The sequence below is a fragment of the Hylaeus anthracinus genome, unplaced genomic scaffold (genome assembly GCF_026225885.1).
Source record: "Hylaeus anthracinus isolate JK02 unplaced genomic scaffold, UHH_iyHylAnth1.0_haploid 11989, whole genome shotgun sequence".
NCBI classification, from domain to species: Eukaryota; Metazoa; Arthropoda; class Insecta; order Hymenoptera; family Colletidae; genus Hylaeus; species Hylaeus anthracinus.
In genome coordinates, this window is record NW_026534337.1 from 11,193,548 (window position 1) to 11,218,169 (window position 24,622).

The following is a 24,622-nucleotide window of genomic DNA, read 5'->3' on the forward strand; positions in this document are numbered from 1 at the left end:
AAGAAAGAAAGAAAAACTAATTGCAACATACTTGATAATCGGGGAAAACACGATTTGTTTTAACCGAAGGCAGACGAATGTACTTATATACAGTGTAATGATTTTTATTATTTGTCGGGGGGTCGCGAGGTTTCATTACTTGCGCAGAGGAGTTAGCTTTGTGGTCTTGGTGGAGGAAGGCTGAGGAATTAATCACTTCGCGCGACACTTCGTATTAACCACGATGTATAGACGTTGCGATATATTCCGATACAACGCAGCAAGTGGTTTACACCCTCAGCCATCTGGCCACTCGATTGATGCGCGATTGTACCGATCTCTCTCTCTCTCTCTCGAGGTGTATGCTCTGAATTTAGCCGTGATTCTAGTAATTGAGGGCTGTGCTGCAATAAGCAGCACCATTTTTTTTTATGGTTTTGTGGTTAGACCATAATCACGAATTTAAAAAATTTCTTTTTTTTTTTCATGGTGCAATAGGGAGACAGTTCCGGCAGCTGGGAAACCTGACGGTGTCGATTTAACGGAGACAGAGCATGAAGAAGAACGAATTTTGTACTAATTTTACGATTTTTTGTTTGCATTTTGTTTGTAACTCCCTTAAATTTCAGGTGTCTTTTAAAACGGGGCGCAGTAAGGAGTCAGCTCCAAACAGTAATTCCCTCCCCACCACTCTGAAAAGGAAGGATGGAATCCGGAACGACGTAATTTCAATATAAGATACCTACACCACGATACGAAAAAGAAACAGAAAGAAAATTTCAAAAATCTGAATCTTAGAACGTTTCCTTTAATTTCTATTTTCTAATACCAAAGTAATTATTCCAAATCGTAATGATTCCGAATCGTGACTTTCGAGTCCACTTCTATGAAGTTCGTTTTTTTTTTTTTTTTTTTTTTTTTTGGAAGCTCGTTAAAGACAACTCTACAAGATGGACGTCCAGATTTCAAAAACTGTGGAAAAATTCAGTAAATAAAGGTTGGATCTTGACTAACATCGGTTGTTCCTTAAATGAAATCCGAGTCTTAGTCATAGACCGAGTCTTTAGTCTCAGTCGAGGCTACTAGATTCGCCCTGGCACTCGAGCCGTTAATAAAAAAAAAAGATAAAGCCCTGCTGTCGGTATCACCAACCCAATCGTTTTACCGATCTCTAGCGCGAGTTGACACGAGCGACGATACCCTGCCGCCGTGGAGGGTTTCTCCCGTCGGCGCTCGCCGTTTATTTTCCCGTGGACCATCTTCCGCGCGTATTACACAGCCTACCTCTCTATCTCTCGTAGGCGACGATTCGCATGCATCAAAGCTTCATAATAAATTGAATATCATATCCAACGACGCGTCGAAGAAAACGAAGGAGAAACGGGACAAGAAAGGTGAATAGGGGGTGAGAGGGGGTAGGCGGAGAGGAGGGGTGGAAAGAGGAAAGAAGAAGAGGAAACCCGGAGGTCCTGGACCTGCGCCATGCGAGGCGAGCGTCCCGTCACGGAGCGTTCCGATGCTCGAATCGCTCGACGACCAGCTCGACGCCGTCAGTACACGCGTCTCGACGCCCGGGGATGCGTCCTGTGCCGGAAGCGCAGCGTCGGCTCTCGTTCTAACGGTTTCGAGGACCGATCGCGTTATCCTTCGCTGTTGAAGTGTGTCGTTTCGTGTAAAAAAAAAAAAAAAAAAAGAAAAGAAAAAAAAACCACAAAGAAAAACAATCGATTGTAACACTGTACACATATGACGTGCCGTGTTCATTCGCGAGTATAATGCTACACTATCCTCACGAGGTAATGTCCCGCGATGAGAGTTTCGGGGGAAGGGGGAGGGTTGGTACGATGCAAACTATTGTTTGGATCTGGTATCCGCGATCGAAGCACGAAACAGCAACCGTGTGCGCTCGGATAGGTGCATTATAGTGCATTGCACGATGATCGACAGTTGGGACAGATCAAGGGTGGAAAATAAAAAATGATAACATTGAGTAGCACGGTTTTTAAACTCACTGCGAAATCATGGTGCACCCTCGCGTTTTCTTTTATTTATTTTATATTTATTTTTTATTTATATCTCCGAGAGAACGAACGAATAAAAGATTGCACCATGATTTCAGACACTTGGCAAATGCCGCGGGAAGGCATGGTGTAGACTTGTGGCCCTGGGACGTTCGGTTCCACGATTATCAATACGCGAGGCACGGGTTGGGAATTTCTTTCTGGGGACTGGTCGAACTCGGCTCGAGGGAGACGAGTGGGATACGATGGGTTGAATGATAAAAAATATCGGTCTAGTTTTGTCTGATTTTTGAAATGAACTACCGGAAAAGTCAGGGAGTATGGTCCTCTTCGGTACAATAATCCAATAACGATCCATGGAACAACATTTGCAATTTAATGGTAGACTTGCATTTTGTCCAGAGAAAGAAATGTCTATTCAAAAGAAAAAAAAATTCATATTATGTGACTTCTATTTGTTCGCACAAATTCATTCAAAAATGACGTACACCATTTATATGCAAAACTGTACGCAGAATGTCGAGAATATTTCGTACGCGAGTAATATAAGGAGCACTATGTAAATCATTATAAAAGCACAAAGTTCACCGCTGGAGAATATCTCTTTTCCAACCTCCGACTTCATTTTCGCACCTTCCAGCGACAAATCATGGAAACATAATATCAATATTCCATTCCGTCTAAGTGTATCTATTCCAAATGCGTTTAGCATACAATTCTCCGATATTTGCATACGTGGTAAATGCACGAAATCTGCATTTCAACGATAAGTGCCCCCGCCTGGAAGAAAAAGGGTACAAAGAATCGACCTATCAGCTTTTGTTTTTACGCCGTCCCAGTCGTCGTTCGCTGGAGTAGAGGGAAGATAAACTGTAGGGGATGACCTCTGATCGCGAATCCGCGCAAGAAATGTTATCAATAACCGAGGAATCGCTGTTAGCTCACGGCTAGGTTGATGGATCGTCGTGCGAGAGATCCGACTCGGTTCCCCAAAGGAATCGACAGGGACACGTCACGGTCGTCGGCGCACGTACTGTTACGATCGGTGATTTTCCACCGGGACGATATATCAGCCGGATATTTTCGAACGCGAATTCCCTGTCGAATTCCAAGTGAATTATAAGGATCGTAGGTGCGCGGGAATGGGTTCCCGGGGTAGCCGGGTGCGGCGCGAACGTCCATCGATTTTGCGATAACAATTTGAAAATCGAACCGACGATAATCCGTGTCGCGCGAATTGAATTTTCGATATTTCGCAAGAAAATATTAGCCCAACGGTACCGTCCACCGCCGGTGGAATGTTCGCGTGTACCTCGGACGATCGAAGGACGCTCTCTCGCGTTTCGGATGCCGCGGTTCTTTACGGGGAACGGCAAAAAGGAACAGCCGGAATATCAGAGGCGGATATTTGTACATGACGGGTTTTTGTCAGCGAACGGGGTGACCGTGGACGTCGTCCATGGCTAACGACTTCGCCGCTGACTTTGATAAATCCATCCGTCGACCGAAGATTCGTTCTCGCGACGATATCGGATGCGTATGAATTTTAATATCCCTCGGAACGATCACGTAACGTTTGTCCTTCTTTCCAGACCGCGGAATTCCTGCTTGGAAATTACGGCCGAACGAGCCTCGTTCGCGGCGAGCCCACCTCCCGGGGTTTAAAGTTGGAGATTAGTCGAGAATTTTCTTCGCCCCGTATCGTTCATTCTGCTAAGTGATTGTTATATACTTTCTAAACCATCTATCTTCCCTGAAAGCCACAGAGAGAAATTTTTTAATATTAATCGAATGTAGACTTTCGAGGACAGTATATGTAAATTTTGACCTCAAGATTAATACAATTAGATATTATTATATCGAATTAGGACCACGTACGAAAATTTCACTTTTACTCGGGTTATGGAAAATTGTCTTAGGTCGTTCAAATTATTACTAAATACGTTGATCTGTCACTATCGTGGTAATGATCAAATTGTGTGCGCGACGAGGGTTTATAGAAAATGTCTGGAGCCTTCCGGAACCTAAAAGAAAAGTTTACGAATCTCCGAACACCACAAAAATTACAGATACTTGGGAAAATGATGGAGATATAAACCATACGATCAAAGAATGTATACGGAGCATGCCGGAAAGGATACAAGTTGTCATTAAAGCAAAGGGTGGAGATACAAGATATTAACAATATCATGTACAGTAGTAGTGTATTACGTTAGTAGTTATATTATGTTAGAAAAAAAATATATATATACATATACATGTCGAATTGAGTAACCTCCTCGTTTTCGAAGTCGGTTAAAAATGCTTAAAATTTGTAGTGGTCCTAATTCGGTGGCCAGTGACTGTAGTATCTACTGTAGAATCGTAATATAATGGAAGGGATTGATAACTCCGTGATCGTTCCAACATTTTCTGAAAATTCACGCCAGAGAAAAATGTCATAAGATGAGGAGTCCTTTGATTCGTCGAACGGGAACGGCCCTTTGACATCGGGCAATCGTATTTCTCCAGAGTAACGTTCGCAATCGTCGCGACGAGGCCGGCGGAGTTGTTTCGCAAAAACGGACAGCAGCTTTCAGGCGAGCATTCCAGATAATTAATCTGTTTCCCCGGAGAATAGCCACGTATTTGCATAGCACCGCGTATGCAAATGATACATGCTCCTTCGCGGTACCGAGGTCCAAAATTATTCTTCGGATTATGAAAGATAGGCTAAACGGTCCGGATAGAGGAGCGATCGCTTCTATAAATCCTCCCGAAGGCGCGTAATCACGTGCACATGAAAACACCGCGACAGGATCTCTTTTCGGAGGGAGAAGGATGGATCTCGGGTCACGAGAAATTAGTAGAATAAATATTCGCTATGCTCGAGAAGGGCACACAGTTTCCTGAAGCAAAAAGTTCAGGTATTAGAGAAAATCTGGTCGAAAACCATTTCTGTACCGACAGTTTCATAACGGTATTGCTAATGTTAAGCCTCGTAACTTCATGTACAAACTCTACAAATGTCCCGGTTTGATACGATTAACGCTTGAGAATAAGTAGTCATACTCGGTTCGTAAAAGCGAGGAGTGAATCTGAGAGGGACATTAAGACAGTGATACATCAATGATATTTTCTAGATAATGTATTGTTTACGAAGATAATTAATTGAGGAGAGAAAGGGGTTAGGAAGCGATCGATGAGGAGCGGTTTGTTCTCGTTGATGCACGCTGGTCGGTTTGATACTCGTAATTAATGACCAACGCTGTCGAGAGGACGGGGTGGAAAAATTACGAGTTTGCGTTTTCCTTGATTATCCGATGGCCCCGCCGGAAACGGTATCAGTCGTTAAAATTCCTTAGCCGCCTGGAATTTAAGCCGCCGTTCTTCCGTCATAACGAGGACAAAACGAGGGAATCCGAATTTTTTTTTCGGGATTAGTAAATCATCGAGGAAAGACGTTTCCCTCCGCGGAAGTCGGGGCTGGCCTCTTGTTGAATCGAGATCAACTCATTTCCAGTACAATGCCGAGCGAGCCATTAAGTTCCATTCTTTTTCCGTCCAGTATTCTCCGCGGGAGGATACTCCAGCCGCTTGCAAAGTCACTTCCCCGCTGCCTCGTCGACGGGGGCTTTTAAATCGGTCATAACGTTTGCGCGATTCTTTCTCGAAGAGACAATGTTTGCGGACAAACAGTTCATCGCGGTAAACACACGGAAGAGGGTGCGGAAATGGAATTTCGCTTCGAAAAGTGAAATCCCTCTCGCCCTGGCTCCTACTACCAATCTGCCCCAAGGAGCTCTCAATGGGAACGAAAATCGGATTTCCTAGCGTCGTTTCGCCTCACGTGAAACGATCGCGAAGTGGCTAACAGGCGTAAAAAATCCGTAATTAGATGCACGAACTGTCGAACGAAGGAGCAACGAGTTTCTTTGAATTGGTTGATCGCAACAAAGAGCAATGTCTCCGAAAGGAACAAAATAAGGGAGATCATATCTCAATGTCTTCCAAAATACAAGCTTCTATCGCATTGTTTACTCGAAGAGAGCCATACTCCCTGCCAGTTGAAACATCGTCCATTTAATGAACATTTATTAATAGACTGCGGATCTTTATGCTAACTAGGAATTTATTTTATTCTGTAAATATTATAACATGAACTTTACTTTCAATTTTTTTTTATATTCTTGCATATTGTTTGCATTCTGTAGGGTCTTGAACATTGAAATTTCAAAAAGATCAGCAGTTTATTTATTAATATCCAAGTGTTGCTCGATACCGGTTACCATACGTCTACTCGAGATTTATCATTGACACGTACGAGGCTGAATGAAAATTAATTTTGAAACACAAGCACTTCTTTTTTTCCTTAGTGTCCGAGGGTAATTGAAGTTTGAAAACCACTGGTCCAGGAGGTTGGTAAACAATATGAAACTGTTTTTTAAACGAATTTTAGGACGGAGTCGCGAAATTAGCGTCTCAATGTTCCTGCAAGTAGTATTAACCCTTAAAGCGCGGACCTCGCAGTAGAAAGTGAACGTTCATGGCCAGACATCGGACTGGCACGCATCGTACGTTCCGAACAGTACGAGATAAAGTGTTCCGAAGAACAGCATTACTGTCCACATCTTAAACTACATTTATTGTTACTGTACAAAGGTATCGTGAACGTATGAATCGTTTCCTTTTCATGATTTATTCTCCGTTTTTCCTCTCTTCAACTTCAACTGCAGTTACATTGTGCTCCTAAAGCACCACGTTCGGGCCATGAAATCTTTCCAACCTTTCAACGAATAATTTCATTTTACAATTCATATTTCAGCTTTTGTCGAACGAATAACGAATCTGGACGTTTATTTTACCTTCGTCATTCGTGATTTTTGTCTGAATAAAAATTTGTTCATCCTTGCTTGCATTCGTCGAATATGTGCTAACTAAACAGTCGCAATTTCCCGCATATTTTTACTAGAGAACTGTAACGTTCGATCGAACGAGTTCAAGTAAAACAAAAATCTTGGAATTGTTTTTTAGAATCATTGCTCTGGATCGCTAATCCTTGTGATATTAGGGTGAACAATAAACGTTCGTGCGTTTTTCACGTTGTTTCAGTTTGTGCAATTTTTTGAAGTCATTCAAATTACTTTATACGCAAGTGTTATTATCTTGTAGCTTTCGAAGAGCTCTTTCATATGTAATTGTGGGCTACCTTAATTTAGCGATCGTTTAATTTTTTTCGTTTTAGTAAAATCATGAAAAATTTTTAGATTCGAGTATTTTTTGGAAGCAAGAGTTTAAAGCTACCGAAGCACCAAAGAAAATATTATATTCAATAGCCTTGAACTCTTGTATCCAGAAAGTATTCGAATCTGAACATTTTTCCATGATTTTACTAAAACAAAAAGAAAATAAACGAATTAATGTAGCTAATAATTAAATACGAAAGAGCTTTTCGAAAGCTACAAAGTGATAACGCTTGGGTATAAAGTAATTTTAATGACTTTAAAATATTGTACAAACTGAGATAGCGTAAAAACAGCACGAAGTTTAGGTTCACCCTAATAACTAAATATCGATAAAATATTTCTACGTTCGATGGATATTTCAACACTCCGCCACAATTCTAAATACTCTCGATTGTTACACGCACCGCGAGTGCAACGATCCCTCGAACCCTTTCCCCCGAACATCAAAAAAATTCCTCCGCGCTGGTCCTCGCTCCGAAGGCTTATTTACGCTAGGTTAGGTAATCCTATTCGCAGTCTGCGAACGTAACAACGTTTCCTCCTCGGAGACCCCGCGATAACTCCAGCTATCGCGCCTCGACGATGGCGTAAGAATTTTTCAGACGTCCGCCTGGTGTTCGTAACGCGATATTCGGAGTGTAGATTTTTCTTTCCGCGTCCATCGAAAATCAGGGAGATCTCGTTCGGTTCGCCTTCGACGTGAGCATCGATCACGCGTCGCCGAGATAAGACAAAGAGTTTCTAATCCGACATCGGCGGGGGCGAAACGGAAGAAAAAGGGGTCGGGAGCACGTGTGGCCACGCGAGCATACAGAAATTGCACGTGAACGCGTGTGTCCTGCGAATGAAAGGGGAAAAAAAAAGACGCGTTTAGAGACGAAGAGGGTCGTGGAGTGTACGGGACAAAGAAAGCGGAACTTTTCATTTTCTCTTGTCGTAAATAAGGAGAAGCAGTTGCTTCGCGTTACACGTACACGTGTCTGTACACACACGGTGTCCCCTCTGGAGCGTAGCAGACTATTGGAGGGAAGTGCTGGAGGTTAAATAATGCGATTTCGGGCTTGTTTGTTTCGTGGACTACTTCGTAGAACCGATGTTAACGATTTAATTCGCGTGTATCGTAGGGATCTATCTCCTCGACTTTTTTCTCCGAAGAGCCTCGTTCTTTCTCTAATTACGCCCCAAGGATACTCGACGCGTTTTAATATACTCTGCTTTCTTCGCGCTACGGCTATTACATTCGATTCCACTTTTAAATAAAGAAAAGTGCGGCCGACGAGAACGTATATGTAGGTCAAAACGTCGAAATAAACGAAGGAAAATTGTCCCGAATAATCGGAAAACGTTAAAACCACTTGTGGGCTTACAGACCATGCATATTCATGAACCGCGAGCACAAACTTTTCGAGTATGTAATCCCGCGGCAATTAATTTCTAAAGAACCACGAACACCGCGGCCGACCGTCAAAGAAATTTTCCTAGCCTGAAACTTTCGTTCCTCGGCGCGTTAGTTCCCGACGTTTCTGTAGAGGAACACCGTGTACACGTTGCTCTCGCTGGGCGGCGTTAAATTCTCTGGCGGAAATCACTGCTCCTAAATGGCCCGGGATAGTTATTTACGAGGCGGCGTAAAGGATAATTGTCCTGCGTTTCCTTGGCCGGGCGAGACAGGAGTGCGCAGGAGGGGGGGGGGGTGGTGTACGAGCAAAGTCCCCGATACCGTCTACCGATCTCGCTGCCACGTACATTAGGTGAAATTGCGCGAACTTGGGGCAGCTACACCCCCCGGGGTTGTACGTCGCTTGACAAACGTATCGATTGAGAAAAGAAGAGGAATAAAGAAAATAATAAAAAACGAGCGTAGCGGTTTCGGTGAGCGGATGGGACGGAGCGGCGGCGGGTTGGAGGGAAGAAAGAAACAGCCAGAAAAAGAAGTTCGGGGACGACGGGGAGGGGGTGGTCCGTAGTCTAGGGGGTATATGGGTTGAAGCCGGGAGAGACGAGAGACTGCGGAGGGAGAGAGAGGGAGAGTCATTATTATTGTTCAGGTTTCTTTTCCTTCCACTTTCAGAATGAGGGTGGCACGGCTATTACTGTGCTACGTACTTCTCGAAGACTACAGTACCAATCTCGGCAGGGCTGCAATTACCAGCGACGCCGCGCGCCAGGACGCCTCTGCGACGAATCCCACGCTGCCAGGTACATTTATGCACGCGCCGTACACCCACATACACACGTCCGTTGTACATACGGAAACGCATTGTTATCCTTGCCAAACGCGTACGCGCCCGACCGCGAATCGAACCCCGAGCTCTCGAGCTAATCGCTGCGACGCGATTCGCGGATGCTTTTTATCGTTGAGAGAACCCCCGGCCGGATAATGCGGGCCACACTCGAGCTCGTTTCGCGAAATAAAACTACGGGACGTATACGAAATTTGTATTCGCATATTTCAAGAGGGAGACGAGACCCTGGTTTTATCAACGCAGGGAAAGTTTTATTTTTTGGGAATATATATTCGGGTGAATATATATTCGGCCACGGATTCTTCCATACGATTTTCTGCATTTGTTCATCGGTGCGTCAACACTCTCCTGAACGTACACTTTTCGTAAAGTACGCGCGACGACACGTTACCGTAATTTTTAGAAATTAGAAACTATATTTCCCGATAGACAAAGAAAATATACTTGTCGAATCGAGTAACCTCCTCTTTTTGTTGCTATGTTGTTATGTTTATACGGGCAGGAAAATTAAAATTTAGATATAGTTACCATAATTTTAAGAAATTGAAAACTATATTTCCTAACAAACAAGCAAAACATACTTATCCAATAGAGTAATCTCCTCCTTTTCGAAGTCGGTCAAGAATAATGCATAAACGCCCACATAAATGTCTGAACAAAACGACGTAATGTACCAAGTGTACATCACACCCTCCGCAGATTTAATAATTACTCCCCCCCGGTTCCGAATTAAAAATCAAAATTTCGTGAAGAACGCCTGTGTGTTTCTCGGACCTAGACCGTTGAAAATAAAACTTTTCCTATATGGATTAAGGCAGAGACCGTCTCTTAAATTAGCGTCATTCGCTGAAACTTCGCGCACCGTCTCGTGCAGTTTTATTTTCACTGACAGCTGCAGCGAGAAGAAATATAGTTGCACGCACAAGAGATGGGGCGAAATTCTGTTCGAGTAACGGACAAAAATAGTAGTAGTGCATCTGTGACGTTTAATTATGCACGATTAGATTTACATTCGTGAAATATTTCATTCGACAATTCGAAGTACTAATTTTCGTGTAACCAGTTTATGTAACGCTATACTATATTACTATATTTAAAACGAAAACGTTTGAATTTATACGATCGGCAGACACGAATATTTATTATTTTATTACGAGCATGCTTGGGATGGATTTGTAGGTAGTTGGATATCGACGCAAAGGTTAACGATTCATCGGCATAGCGGGGACGTTAATCGCGTGACAAATCAAGCCAGCTTTCCCTCTTTCTCGTAGTCGTCGCGTTTCGAGTCAGAGAACGTCCCGGGGAAACTTTTTAAAGTCGATTTCTCTCAGGCGTGTCGGTCGTTATTCATGGCCGACTGGCAAATTAATTTTTATGCGTCCAACGGATCGAAGCGAATTACAAGTTTCACGGGATGCAAGGACGGGCTCGGCTCTACGTGCAAACGATTTTTCGGCTTTAGTCCGCGTGTGCCTGGATGATAACTGATAGTGGTCAAATTCCCAAAGCCTATGACTCTATTGCCTCCGAACTCGCATTATTCCTATCGGACTATGAAGCCTTTGGACTTTCATATTCGGCGTCGCGAATCAGTTTGCCCCCCAGATTTTCATATTTCACGATACAGGAGAAATAACAACGTGAATTCCTCGATGCCACTCGGGACATTTCATTAAAACTGGTAAGAAAAAGTAGAAGAGACGACTGCGTCGCTCTACTTCTCGTTATACGGTGTCGAGCACAGTGAAAGAGCCACGGTGAAAAAGTTTAAGGTTTACTTTCGAATGCGTCAAAGATGGATTCAGCGTTTACAAAACGACGAAATATATCCATAGAAACGTACGAGCTGTATTACTCGTCGTTATCTCAAGTAGGAACTATCGTTTGAATGCGAAGAGTACTTCACCGAGTTCTGATACACCGATATTGATTCGAATCCATGCTTGTTATAAAGAAACAATTTTCTGCGCAAGAGACGCATTTCAGTTATATACGTTTCAACCCCCGTTGGGAGTTCGTCCCAAAGAAAGATTCTTTGTGTACAAATAAAACGCAACAGACCAAGTGGAGTACAAACAACGAAATATTATTTTAATAACGTTAAATGTTTGATAATACGTTTCGCTCCTAATTCTCTCGGTAAATACCGCCAACTGCCGAACGAATTTGTCGATTCGAAAAACCTCTCGCTATTTATACACCTACTTCATACTGTTCCATTTATAGACGAACAACACAGAAACTTCCCGAAAACAAGGTGGTATCGCGGCCGCATTTATACAAACCAACTTCGTTGCATTTAAACGCTAACTCCATCCCTCCGATCCATTCGAATATTTTTCCCTCCCGCTTTTCGTTCTCCGCGTTTCCCTCTATTTTGTTTCCTGTCCCTTTCTTCGTTTTTCTATCTTTTTCCCTTTTTTTTTTTGCAACGAGAACGATGGTAGCGGCGCTCGATCTCGACGACGTGCGACAAAGAGTTTAATTACCGCGGCGACTTCGCATGGATAGTGCTCTCGCTCGAGTTACCTAATCGCGGTTTTCATCAGCGGCTTCGGTTTCACCGTGTCGCATTCGCTTCGACCTGTGCTCCCTTTTATTCTACGTGCAGCCCATGACTCGCTGAAAACGCATACACGCGCTATTGGTCGCGCTTGTCTTTCGCCTGCTGTTTTACGAATATAATCGACGACGTTCATCGACAGGTGGAAAGGCGGATGGAGCATTTGGGGAATTCGAATTAGTTACGGTGGTAACCTCGAGGAACGCTCTCCCTTTCTGAAATACTTCGCGAGTGGGAAATGTCGTTACAGAAAGTGTCTCGAAGTAAGCAACTTGGACGGTACCGACTAGTTGCTTATTTCGAGGTAAGTATGCTATTCGGCTTGACTTTGTTCTTGAGCGAGACGACGGGGAAATCTGCAGATACTGTTATTCTTTGGAGAAGGATAGAACGTAACATGCTCTAGTAAAATCGAAATTTTTCGAACCTGTCGTTCAGCGGGCGACTTCAAAGAAAAAGGTGGAGTTAGCGAGTTGCTTATTTCGAGGCGGAAAACGGTTGCTTATTTCCAGACAGTACTGTATTATTGTAGATATAATTTTCAAACTATCGCACGCTTGGCGAGTGGTTCGGTGCACGGTGAGCACGCAAATTAAAGGCGCAACTGCTATGACTCTATTGCCTTCATTTATTGAATTAAGAAAATCGACCAGTGAAACGAGATAAGGATATAAGAAAAGGACGAAGAAGATATTCGAAAAGTTACCTCTTACCAACTATCGAGCGTTTAAAAGCGATGTCACGGTTTTTTGTACGTTCACTGAGAATGCGGAACGAAGAGCCTCGAGTTTTCGAAACATCGATATTGGCCCACTTTGATCGGGGCCCTAGGCAGTTCGTGTTTGCCCGTGGAACAATGCGCCACTAGTTTGAACGCGGCACAGAAAAAGTAATCGTTTCAGAGGAACCCCCGATACGCTCCGATGCGTGGGAGCACCGCGGGAAATTTGTCTTGCAGACGTTCCTCGGATCCCTTGATATCTCGTATGAACCACTTGTTCTTCCACGGGTGAAAAGGATCCGTTTCCTGCAAGATACTCGCGAATCATTGCAAATGTAGCTTCGGCTTGCCAGCGTCTATGTGGAATAGTTTACCGATAAAGACGCTCCGTCTCTGTACTATTTTAGAGGCATTCAGAGGACGAGTGAATGCACCCTTTATGACGCTTATATCTGTTGTATTCAAACACTCCGCGGCTTTCCACTCCGTAAGTAATATTCGTTTTCGTTCTGTATTTTATTAACGATGTTGTTCAACGTATCGAACTAAAAAGGTGTCAAATTATATTTCTTGCAGTAGATTGTCACTTGTAACGGTCAGACCAGAAATATTATTCCACGTTCCATCGAATCTGAGGTGAAATGACAACGTACAACGCGATTCGATATTCCGTTCCTTTCTTTTATCACGGCAACATTGTGGAATAACAGTATTTACCCAGGCCTGCTAGGTGCCAAAGCGAAGTGAAAGCACGTTGCCCCTGTTTCAAGGAACAAACGATCGAATTCGCGGGAAATATCGTCCGAGAGAATGATTCATTTGCGAGTCAAAGAGGAATCCAATCGCTGGTTTGCTGATTTTTCGATCGAGCGAACCGCTGCCGTTTCAAAGAGTCCATCGACGACTCCGCCGTGATGCGACAGTTTGTCGATCATTCTACGCTGTCGCAAATCGCGTATTCCCTGGCTCCAGAGTCCCCTCGTAATCGGATCGATCGGTGGCCCCCGATGATTTTTAATCACTAGCAACAGCCTTCCCTTTCGACGTACCTCCGACAATACGCGGGATGCCTTAACTTTAATTTAAAGTTTCCCAGGATTTAATGACACCCCCGCGGCCGACGTCGTTGCGTTTCGAGCAAAGTTTGATTGGCAGGCGCAAAGTAAATGTCCAATTTATCGACGAATTTTACGTCAATCGGAAGTTTGCGAGTCTCGATCTAGGATTATGGCGTAGCTTCTCTGTATTTTCAAATTAAATCGACATCGAGGCTTGGCATTTACACAGATATGAAAAACGTACATTAAGTCTACATAATTCGTATCGAAGTATTATATAATTAACGTAGTATTGGGTATTCGAAAAAGTTCGAATCAACCGTCATTCGTCAACCAGTCCTCGTTCGATCTTTCTTCGTTTGATCTATCGAGAAAGAATGCCTATGTGACATATTAATATTACAGCAAAATCATATTCTCGATCATTGTTTGGACAAATGTTAGAAATTAATATTTCGTTATTCCAGCTAACAGATATAACGATATAGAAAAATTTATCACGATCACTATGTTCGATGAAGACCTATCCTGAACCGTGATTTTGATTAATATTGGGTATTTGAAAAAGTTCGTGGCGTTTCTCAACCATTTGCATGATTTCGTCGCATCGTTCTGTGATTGGTCGACCACAGCGTAATGCATGTTTGACATCGAAATTTTGATTCAGCATTTTGTCTGCAAAAACCACAAATTGTTTCGCAAGCCTGCGTAGCATTCTCGCTCTAATCGAGCGACAAAACGCTACGAATTTGTTCGAATACCCGTTAACACTTTATTTACCTTTATTTTAATTCCAGTATTTAGCTTTTCGAATTTATTTATCGTGTTGATGGTTGTCTACTTACAATGTACCCAGTAACAGTATGGAGGAATTATTGTCAGCTTAGATTGGCATATGGTGTCGTAGAAAATTCTTTTTCGAATCAACGACTGTTTCTAAATAGCCCGGTAGATAAAGCGTTAATATCGTTAGTTCATGAATACGTCAAATCCGCAGACTAGTGTTTGGAAAATTGCTGTATACAAAAATATAATCCGGAGAAATCCTTAAAGAATTCTCTCTCTCTCATTCGTGAAACGTCGAATTCTGCTGAGTCTTAGGCGCACACTGTCCGTTTCTCAGGACCTCTCGACGACGATAATGGTTTTCACACGGTCTTCGATCGTCATTTTACTCCGAGCGACACAGGTTTGAACCCGCCATTATTCGCCTCTAAATTTTCGCGAGAACGTCGAGCTAAAAATTGAAATCGTTAGTTCTCGACCTCTTCATTTGTTTCATAATTACCCCGATATATCTCCGGGATTTCGAAGCCGAAGCTCGGTTAGCGCGATGGTGGATGCGACCGGTGGGAAGACTGTAAAAAGTGGGACGATCGTTGTCGCGGATCCACCCATCATCGTTGATCTATTTCCAACGGTGGAACGTGACGTTTCGCTGATTACTCATTAGGGACGGAATGCAACAGTGCGGGATCAGATAACGGGTTACCGCAGCGGTGGGCGATTATACATAGTCATAATGGAACTATGTACCGTCTTACCGGCGGCCAGCCGGCTGTTACGCGGACGTAATGTCCTTCTCGAGGCGATAAGTCGTACCGCCGTTGGGATGTCTGACCAACGAGGAGATAACGGAAAGGCGATGCTCGATAACGTTGCCAGAGGCGCGGAAATAGAAAACGAATCACGCGAACCGATGTTAAATAATAGCGAGGCGAGCGTTCCATATGGAGGGAAGTCTCGAAAAATGTCAGAGAGTCAGTTCGCGAGAAAGTATTTTTCGCTTCAACAAAGACACCCCGAAACGAACGCTTTCGTCCTTAGAAATTTCCTCCCGGATCTCGAAAGAATGATTCGAAAAATTTGTTTGTTGGAAGCAATGGGAGTTCTCTGGGCGCATACGTTGTCAATAAATAACCATCGAACCGACCGGTCCGTTCCCACTTCCGTGTAAGGAACAGAAGAAAGTAATTAACTCGGAACGAGGCGAAGTGGTAGACCGAGAATTTCGACCCGTGGCACTTCGCATCCGACTCATTGACGGGCAAAACCATCGAAAATGGAGCGAGTTTGTGCCCAGGACTGGCTAAGACGAAAGCCCAGCGATAGGATAGAGAGGTAGGACGAAGGTGGTAGAGAACGGCGACGGCGAATGTCCCTGAAGTTGAAGTAGCTCCACTCGTCTCTCTGGGCTCCCTGGGCCCGAGAGCCGGTTACTTCACCAACTTTTTCCTTTGAAGATGAAAGATATTAATTAAACTGTCACAGACACGGTATCAGGGAGCCTCTAACTTTATTTCGCCACTTACAAGTTTACCACTTAGACGGCTCGCGCGCGTGCGCTTCTACTCGCCGTCTATCTTATCCTGTAAGCATAACGGCGCAACCGGGAGACTGGTTATGAATGCGAAGTGACCCCCAAGGACCAGCGTGCTACGAGTGACTAACTCGATCGTTCCACCGGAGCCCCACGAATTTTCCATACACGCGATACCGCGTACGCCGTCAAACGTATCCCGACAGTTTCGCGATCTTGATCCTGGAACGTCGAAAGTCTCGGCCTTCCAGCCAACCGGACCACGAAGTTTCTCAAAAAAAAGTCTGGAAAGTAGGCAATAAGACTCGAAGACGGGGCTCAAGTTTGCCCTTCGGGCGAGATAAAAGTAAAGAAAACCGACATTTGGCCTTCTCGGCGTGGCGCGGTTTCGAGGGATCGAACGCGTCCTCGATAAATTCGTGATAAATGGATCGTTCGGAGGTGCAAAGTTTCAGAGCGATGCGCTCGGTGATACGTGCCGTTAAATAGAGACGGTGGCTTGAAAAATAACACCTCCGGAAAATATGCTCGTCTGGCCGCCGTCGCGACGTTCATCTTTTTTAATTTATGCGACTAAATTGAGCTCGCTGTTGGACAATATTGACCTCCTCGGTCCTGCGTTTCTCACAGTTTACCTTTCAGAGGATCCGCTACGGGCACGCTGCACGGGAGAGAATCTTGCATCGTTTTATTTAGTTCGTAGGATTTTTATGTAACGAGAGGAGGCTTTCGAAAGCTAGACAATTTTATTATCGTATCGTTAAGAGAGTTGGGGAGAGATGCAAACTGATGTTTTAAAATGTAAGAATTTAACAAAACTATACGATGTCGCACGAGTGATGTTATTGTTTACCAAATAATATTAATATATATGTAATAGACACTGATCTTGTAACAGTGTAACCACTGTATTCAATAATCTCAGCGAATATAAAAATTTAACAAAATTATACGATGATACGTGAATGATATTCCTCTTTACCAAATAATATTAATATATGTATGTAAAAGATACTGATCTTGCAACAGTGTAATCGCTATATTGCAAAACCTTACTGAATATAAAAATTTAACAAAAATATACGTTGATACGTGAATGGTATCCCTCTTTACCAAATAATATTAGTATAGAAACTGGTATTGCAACAGTGTAATCACTGTATTGCAAAATCTTGCCGAATACAAAAATTTAACAAAAATATACGATGATACGTGAATGGTATTCGTCTTTACTAAATAACATTAACATAGAAACTGGTGTTGCAACAGTGTGATCACTGTATTGGAAAATCCCACTGTTCAGGTAACGAACCTTGAGTTATGAATCTGTGAGAGGAACCCGGTTCCGATAACTATATAGACGGTCTGAGACTGGAGTGCATCGAAACGATACGGTGGATGCGAAAGGGTTAATAAGAGCCCCGAGATAGTGGGTTGAACGCGGATAAATGAGTGGCGGAGATAAGAGCGCACAATTAGACCATCGTCTGGATTTATGGCCTGGCTAACGAGTGTCATTCGAAACTGTTTAAGACAGGGAAGATTGCGATAGGGTACGATCCCGCGGATCTTATTTAAGTTGTTCGGCTATACGTTCGCGATAGTGGAAACTTTCTACTCTCGTAACGGCCTGGATTTCCCACCGTCAACAGTGAAACGTTCTCGTCAAGAAAAAATGAATCCCAACGGATTAAATGATTAAGAAAGCTCTGCGTTCCAACGGGAGGGTGCCTCCGTGAACTTTCACAGTTGTACAGCGAGCAACACGCAACGACTTTCCCTCCACTTGCGAAGCTACTTAAAGAATTAGAAACTATTTTGATTTTCTAGCGGCAACTCGTGCACGCGAACTACCGTAATGAAACTTTCCTCGAGTGTTCGAACACCTTGTGTACAGATCTGCGTTCCCCAATATAGTCGCAACCAACAGATGACAAACATTCGTTATTAAAATAACATGAAAATGTATATATACGCTCGTATTTAATGAACAATTCACGCAACACCGAACCCCGAATATTCGTCGCGGGAAACGGAGATAGAACTTTCGGTATATTGAACGTAAAAACTTTAGTAGATAATCTTACTTCGAAAAGCTTTCGGTTCCGACACAACTGAATATTTTTAAAAACTCCATACATTGAGCGATATTCGTTTACTTAAAAAAATGTCCAACGGCACATTTGCAGATAATAAAGTAACCTGAGAACCTATTACGGGATCTAATGAACAATTCGCGTAACGCAAAACCGCAGATTATCCGTTTTCAATATTGTCCGATGACGGGCGTTCCATTTACACGGGGCCAACAATTAAACCGTCAAAGTATCGGAATTGAGCTTACCTCCGCATACCTACCGACACTAATAACGCAAACATCCGCTGCCGAGGGCGATGGTGGGGGCCTCCGGGGGAGGAATTACCGTAGGGAGAGGCGCGATACAAGACGGGGTTCGCGTTAATTGCCAGGGAGTAATGCAGACGTCCGTGACCAAGCGTGTACGCTATGCGGGCTGAAACTGGCATACACCCTCCCGCAAAACAATAGGACACCTCCAAGATTTTCAGTGTTTCACGGTGCTAATAGCACGGTGGAAAAGTAATTTTGGTTTTCAGCCCTTACTTTGAAATATCGTTACCTCGTTCGGAATAAAATAGTCGTTAACGAATGGCACGTAATATTAATTATCAAAATTTAGAGCGAAATCAACGCTTTGAAGATGAATTTCAGATAGAAATTTATTATAATATCCAGTAGCAAGCTCGAACGGTACAAGAAGCAAAATTACTTATTATTTCCTCAATAACGTGGAAGAGGATCGAATGCTATTTATACCTAGACAGCTGCGATAAAGTGATAGGAGAGGTATGATAACGTACGTGAAATATGTACATTCGGAATAATATTGCTCCATGGTGTAAAAGCAGTCGCCCGTCTCTGTTATCTCTTAATTTCGACCCCATCTGCCAAACCCTCTTCAGAAGGCGCACACGTTGGAACCCACGAGCAGGCCTTTCACGAATTACCATATGTATCCTACTATTTTGTCATGAGCATTTTCATACGGAGAGCTAATTTCTAGGAAAGAGGGTATACAAAGATCGACCCTCTTTCACGACACGGAGGAAGGTCCAACTGATGCATACATTTTTTTTTACAAGTCGCACTATGTCACCTCTGAGAAGCACTGAAAATATAAAGGGACCATTATATTGTCGTAAGCATTTCTCACATGAAGACCTAGAAAAGATCGTAACCAACTCTTCGAATTGATACATAGATCTTTACAAAAGAGTACACTGTATCATCCGAACACTAAAGATCTTAGGGGTACCTATCGATTTCTCATAGGCATAAAGATCTACTCCCTAAAAAAGAGTACAAGACTGTCATCCATGACCTCAAAGAAGGCTCTAATTAATACACAGATTTTTCCAAGATGGTACACTGTGTCATATTTGACAAACATTATCTTGGGAGTACCTATCGATTTGTTGTAAGCATTCCTCGCATAAAGACCTGCTTCCTAAAAGAGACTACAATCAGCAATATCATTCACGACCTCAAGGAAGGTTCCAGTCAACACACAGATTTTTGTAAGTGAGTGTCATTTTCGAGAAACACAAAAAATCTTGAAGTCGTCCCACGGCTTCATCCGTGATTGTATGTATGCGTAGAGACTCGAGTCGCGGAAAGGACCCTCTGGAGCGCGGTCCTCGATCCTGGGAGCTCACGTACCCCGCTTGTAATCATCTTACGCCTTAAGGACACGCGCCACTGCGGCCATACGTGTGCAGAAACGTATTAGAGGACGAAGGAGGCGTGAGTGGAATCGCGAGATGCGTAACACGAGGCCCAGCCGTGTGAGCGACCTGTGTGCGCACGTACTCGTAGTCGCTCGGTTAACGTGCCCGCCACCTTTACACGTCCCCTGTCGCAAAGTTTTAAACGCAATTTCGTGTCCGCGCTCGCGAGCTCCAGGTGATCTTACCGAGGTGTGTCGCGGTCGTTGATAAAATAGTTTGGAAAGTTCGTTTAACTGGTCCAGAATCTCGAGATCCTCCAACGAACGCACTGGGTGAGGTGGAGGGGCACGGTGTAACAGAATACGTTCCAAGCGCGAGAAAAATGCGCGGAGGAATTCTTCGTAAAACACCTACCGAGAGGATAGCACGTTTATAATAACGTGGGTATTAGTCGTACGTTCGGTAGATTTTTGGTGAATTTCATTCTGGCTTGCACAAGCGTGGGGTTACTTTTTGGGGGTTAAGTGACTCCCAACTAAAGGTGTTTTCTAAAAACCCTTGAAGCTTCATCGGGATACCATCAATTTGACCACTATTATTATTTACACTTTGGAAAATTTTTCGTGCCGATCAAAATTCATATAAAGGTAAATAAATTTCGAATAAACTGAAACGAAGGATCGTTTTAAATAACGAAAATTGTAGGAATATTTTTTCACCTCTTGTGCAGCCACGAACGGTTTGATATTTCCCGAATAGTAACATGAAATGTTTCTACAATATCCGAACATTTATTATTTTCATTTCCTCATCGGGGAATTAAAATAATATTAAAATATCGTAACAGGTATGCAACCGATAGCTGTTGAATCTCGTATTTCATCATTTATTCAATATTTGTACAACATGTATTATAACATTTATAACGATTCTCTCGGTTTTAATACCACTGTAGGTAGATACGTTCATGTAACGCAAGGCAGCGCAATCTTTTTAACGACGCCAGTGGCAACGACATCTATCCTGCTTATAAACGCGTAAAAGCGCGTACTTGCACCTCCCTGTATAAAATATGCATTGGTATACAAAGTACCCATTCGTCTATTAACAAAGTAAACGTATAAATAATAAATTGGAGCGAAACGAATACGAACACGGCTCGGGGAAAAAAGTGTCTACGCTCGCGTGCGACCGCGGTATCCATAAAAGATGCCGACTGAAAACAGGGAAAATGAAGCTGGAAAGCATGCATTTGGCCTCGTAGTGGCTACGCTCCCTGTACACGAGCAGACGGTCGTGCCAGTTCGCTTTGAAGGAACCCAAAGTGGCAGTTTGTTTGAGATCAGGTGGTAAGCTGTTGCAAAGGTCGGCCGCGGAGGGTCTGAAAGACTTCTTGAAATACTTGCGACAAAGAGGTGTCTCGAGAAAGTCGTGGCTGCGACGGGTGCGCGTCTAACTCCGCAGATGTACTCGGAGAACAAAGTGCTCGTAAAGGTGCGGATGACGCCCTTCGCTTCATTGCGAGGAAGACAGAGTACACTCTCGGGGGTAACGCCCACGCCCGTCTTAAGCCATCAAAGTTTACCCTGGTAAGATGTGTTCATCTCGACTCGTGACGAAACAAACGCGGGAATTCGGAGTGGAATTGGATTAATTTATTAGGTGTTCCGAGAAGACGGGCGTTAAAAGAAGCCTCGATGGAATCGACCTTCTTAAACATCGCAAAGACTCGATTCTTTCACTTTCGAGTGAAATTTTACCGCTAAATGGTAAAAATACAAAATTATATTTTGTTTTCGAGACGAGTTACAGAGCCCTTCAGGGCCGGGCCGAATCACTTTCAGGAAAACACGAGATAAATCCGAAGCTCAGCGCGTCTAGTTCGAGGTTCTCGTGGATTCGGGCGGCGGTGTACTCTAATTTCGAAAAGGATATAAAAGAAAATGAATACCGCGACTGTTGTACGTTGAATGGTTGCCAGCTCTCCTGAATTCAGCCCCACGGTGGCGGTCGTACGCGATACGGGGTCTCGTCCATGTTATTTTTCGGAACAATGGGCTTCTTCGGAAACTTCGGGGCGACTTAGCGCGTGGAATATACAGATATTAGATTTTCGGACGAGTGCACCCAGCGACGCTTTATGCTCTCGCCCATTACCTCAGCGGCGTTCCCGTTCCATTCGAGACGATTCAGCGAGTCGGAACGCGCTAATATTTCCGTACCTCCGATCCCTGGTGTATAACTAATCCCGGATTTCAATCTGTTGAAGCTGCTTCGCGTCGGAACAACGGTTCACGACCCCTAAAGATAAGCATTTAGTTGCAAATTTCCAGGGCCGACCTTAATAAACTACTTTTTTTTTACTCCGTGCATAAAGAGTCCTCTCGGCGACGACGTATTAAGGGACGAAGAAACGCGAGTGCTTCGAAGAGTGCACGCAAATGTAATCGGCGCTTATAGAGTTGTTATTCATACGTTGTTAATATTCGCACCGCGAGACAAAGGCTCTCACGGAATCCGGTATAAAGCAATGTCGATCTCCTATGAAAATGTATTCGTGTAAACGTTTCGACTCCGAGTTCGAAAGTTGGTACCTCGTGGATATCCTTTAGGAAAAATATTTGTACAGCAACCTTTACTGTTAGGTTCTTCAACGTATGTCAGCGTGTGCCGTATAGTTTGGGGCAATTTAAGGTACCTATACTCGTGTCATGGACCGCTGCTCACGAATCACCGAGCTCATGTCGTGGTTCACTGGTCGCCAATCAAAACCTGGGAGAAGCGCGTTCCAAATCGAGCTCAAACGGTGTCACGTGCCCCTATCGATGGTATTCCGGCGTTTCATTATTTCCAGCGATATCCGAAAAAAGTACTCTATCTGAAAAAAGTACTCTTTAATTTAAGCTATCATATTTACGGTTAATTGCATCCTACGTGTTCTTTTTCTTTTTTTTTGATCCTGCGACTTTCGAGTGCCTTTATTTTAATCGATGCAATAAAGTTTCATGATAGAATTCATGATAGAAACGATTCTTCTGCCTTCTTTTTTTGTCGCTGAATTCAAACGAATATTAAAGCAACGATACGTCTTGCTGTTCCGATATTTATCCGCGTATTATTAAATACAACGAACGCGGAAATGTTATACGGCCCTGTTCGGATTCGATAACGGAATCTATATTATCGTAGATATCGAATAATGGAAGTCGACAGCGTAGCATCCATGGTTATTGGATAACAGCGTCGGGCAATAGCATTTTTGGATGAGACGCAGCGGTATGTCATTCGTCGTTAAACCGTTAAATCTTGATGCCGTCAGGTGTCGTTTTTCAGATTTCGAACTGACGGCTATGCGTTTCACGTATGGCCTCCGTTAATGGGAATAAAAGAAAACGAGGACTTATATAGAAACGCGAAACGTCGGTACGATACCGATATTTCCCCGTTACGTCAAGGAAGGGGACCCTTACGCAAATAGAGATATGAAAATATTGGTACCTCGTCACGGAGGATTACGAAGCTATCCGTGTATCCTTATGTGCCAGAGAATACCCCTATAAACAACATTTGCGCTTTTACGACTCATTTCGCCCGCCCAACTTTGGTAAAATACGCCCGCCATAGTATTCGCGAGCCGATGTATTCGTACGATACGTTTTCATCGAGCACGTTGTACATTTTCAGTTGGAAGGAGTAACGAGAAAGAAGTCGAAGGGAGACCTTTCCCTAATAGCTTCTTCCGAAATTAATTCCAACCATCGCCCCGAGAGTCGTTTCTATCCTAGAGAGAGAGAAAGAGAGAGAGAGAGAGAGCACGTCGGTCCCTTTCAGGCATCGCAGAGTTTGTCCCGCGATTCGGGGCACGCCAGGAATTTTCAAACGCGTTCGACGATCGGTGGACTCGTTGTCGCGAAACTTCTCCTTTTCTCGCCGAGGCACCGGGAACGTTTTCCACGAAAGGGCAACTCCCGGAGGTCCGTAACTCGGAACGAGGGCATTCACGGATCGCTCTTCGCCCGTCCCGAAGGTTTCAGCCAAAACGGTTTAAGAGCACCTTGTATGCATGCGCGTCCACGGCCGGGTAATTATGCAGTCAGGAAATCTCCGTGTTCCGCATGTGCGATCTTACTAATTTCCGGGATCGAAACCTGTCCCAGACGGAGGGACCGACTCCAGGGGGGGCTGCGGAGGGGAGTGGAAGGGAACACGGGTGCGAATTCGATTAATTAAAGTTCGAATTCGGCGTCGGTTCGTGGAAATGGAATTATCGCGGCGACGACTCCGACTCCGGCCTGCACCATCGACGTTTCTGCGCGTCCGTGGTGGGGTCGAGCCGAGCTTTTCGCCTCGCTTTGTCGCACCCTGTGGAAAATGGGGGGCCAGGATCGACGACGGGATGCTGGTCAGCGTTGGATTGAGACACCGAGGATCCCTGAACCACCGCGGCCGCTGTGAGGCCTTTGGAATAATTACTCTCAAGCGACGATTTTCCCTTTGTTTTTTCATTTGTTTTGACGGATCCTACTGTGTTTTTCTCTCATTAAGGGTCTATTTACACATATCCGTAACGTGTCAGTTCCGTATCCGTACCGTATCAATAACGTCACGGAGCCGTGTTAGACGTGTGTGAACATGCCCATTCACAACCAGAGAAGAATATTTAAAATCACTGACACTGATGGAACATTACGGAACTGAACGGATACGGAACTGACACGTTACGGATATCTGTAAATAGA

At 43.9% G+C, this 24,622-nt stretch overlaps 1 protein-coding gene across 1 annotated transcript in view; it reads left to right on the plus strand.

Moving 5' to 3' along the window:
* The first annotated feature begins 1,253 nt into the window (after nucleotides 1–1,253).
* The window catches only part of LOC128887781 (lachesin-like), a 71,140-nt gene continuing 47,771 nt past the window's right edge, over nucleotides 1,254–24,622 (plus strand). Inside the window, exons 1-2 of the mRNA XM_054144100.1 lie at nucleotides 1,254–1,775; nucleotides 9,297–9,424. Coding sequence (XP_054000075.1) covers nucleotides 9,298–9,424 — 127 coding nt within the window. The 5' untranslated portion in view covers nucleotides 1,254–1,775; nucleotide 9,297. The remainder of the gene's footprint in view (nucleotides 1,776–9,296; nucleotides 9,425–24,622) is intronic.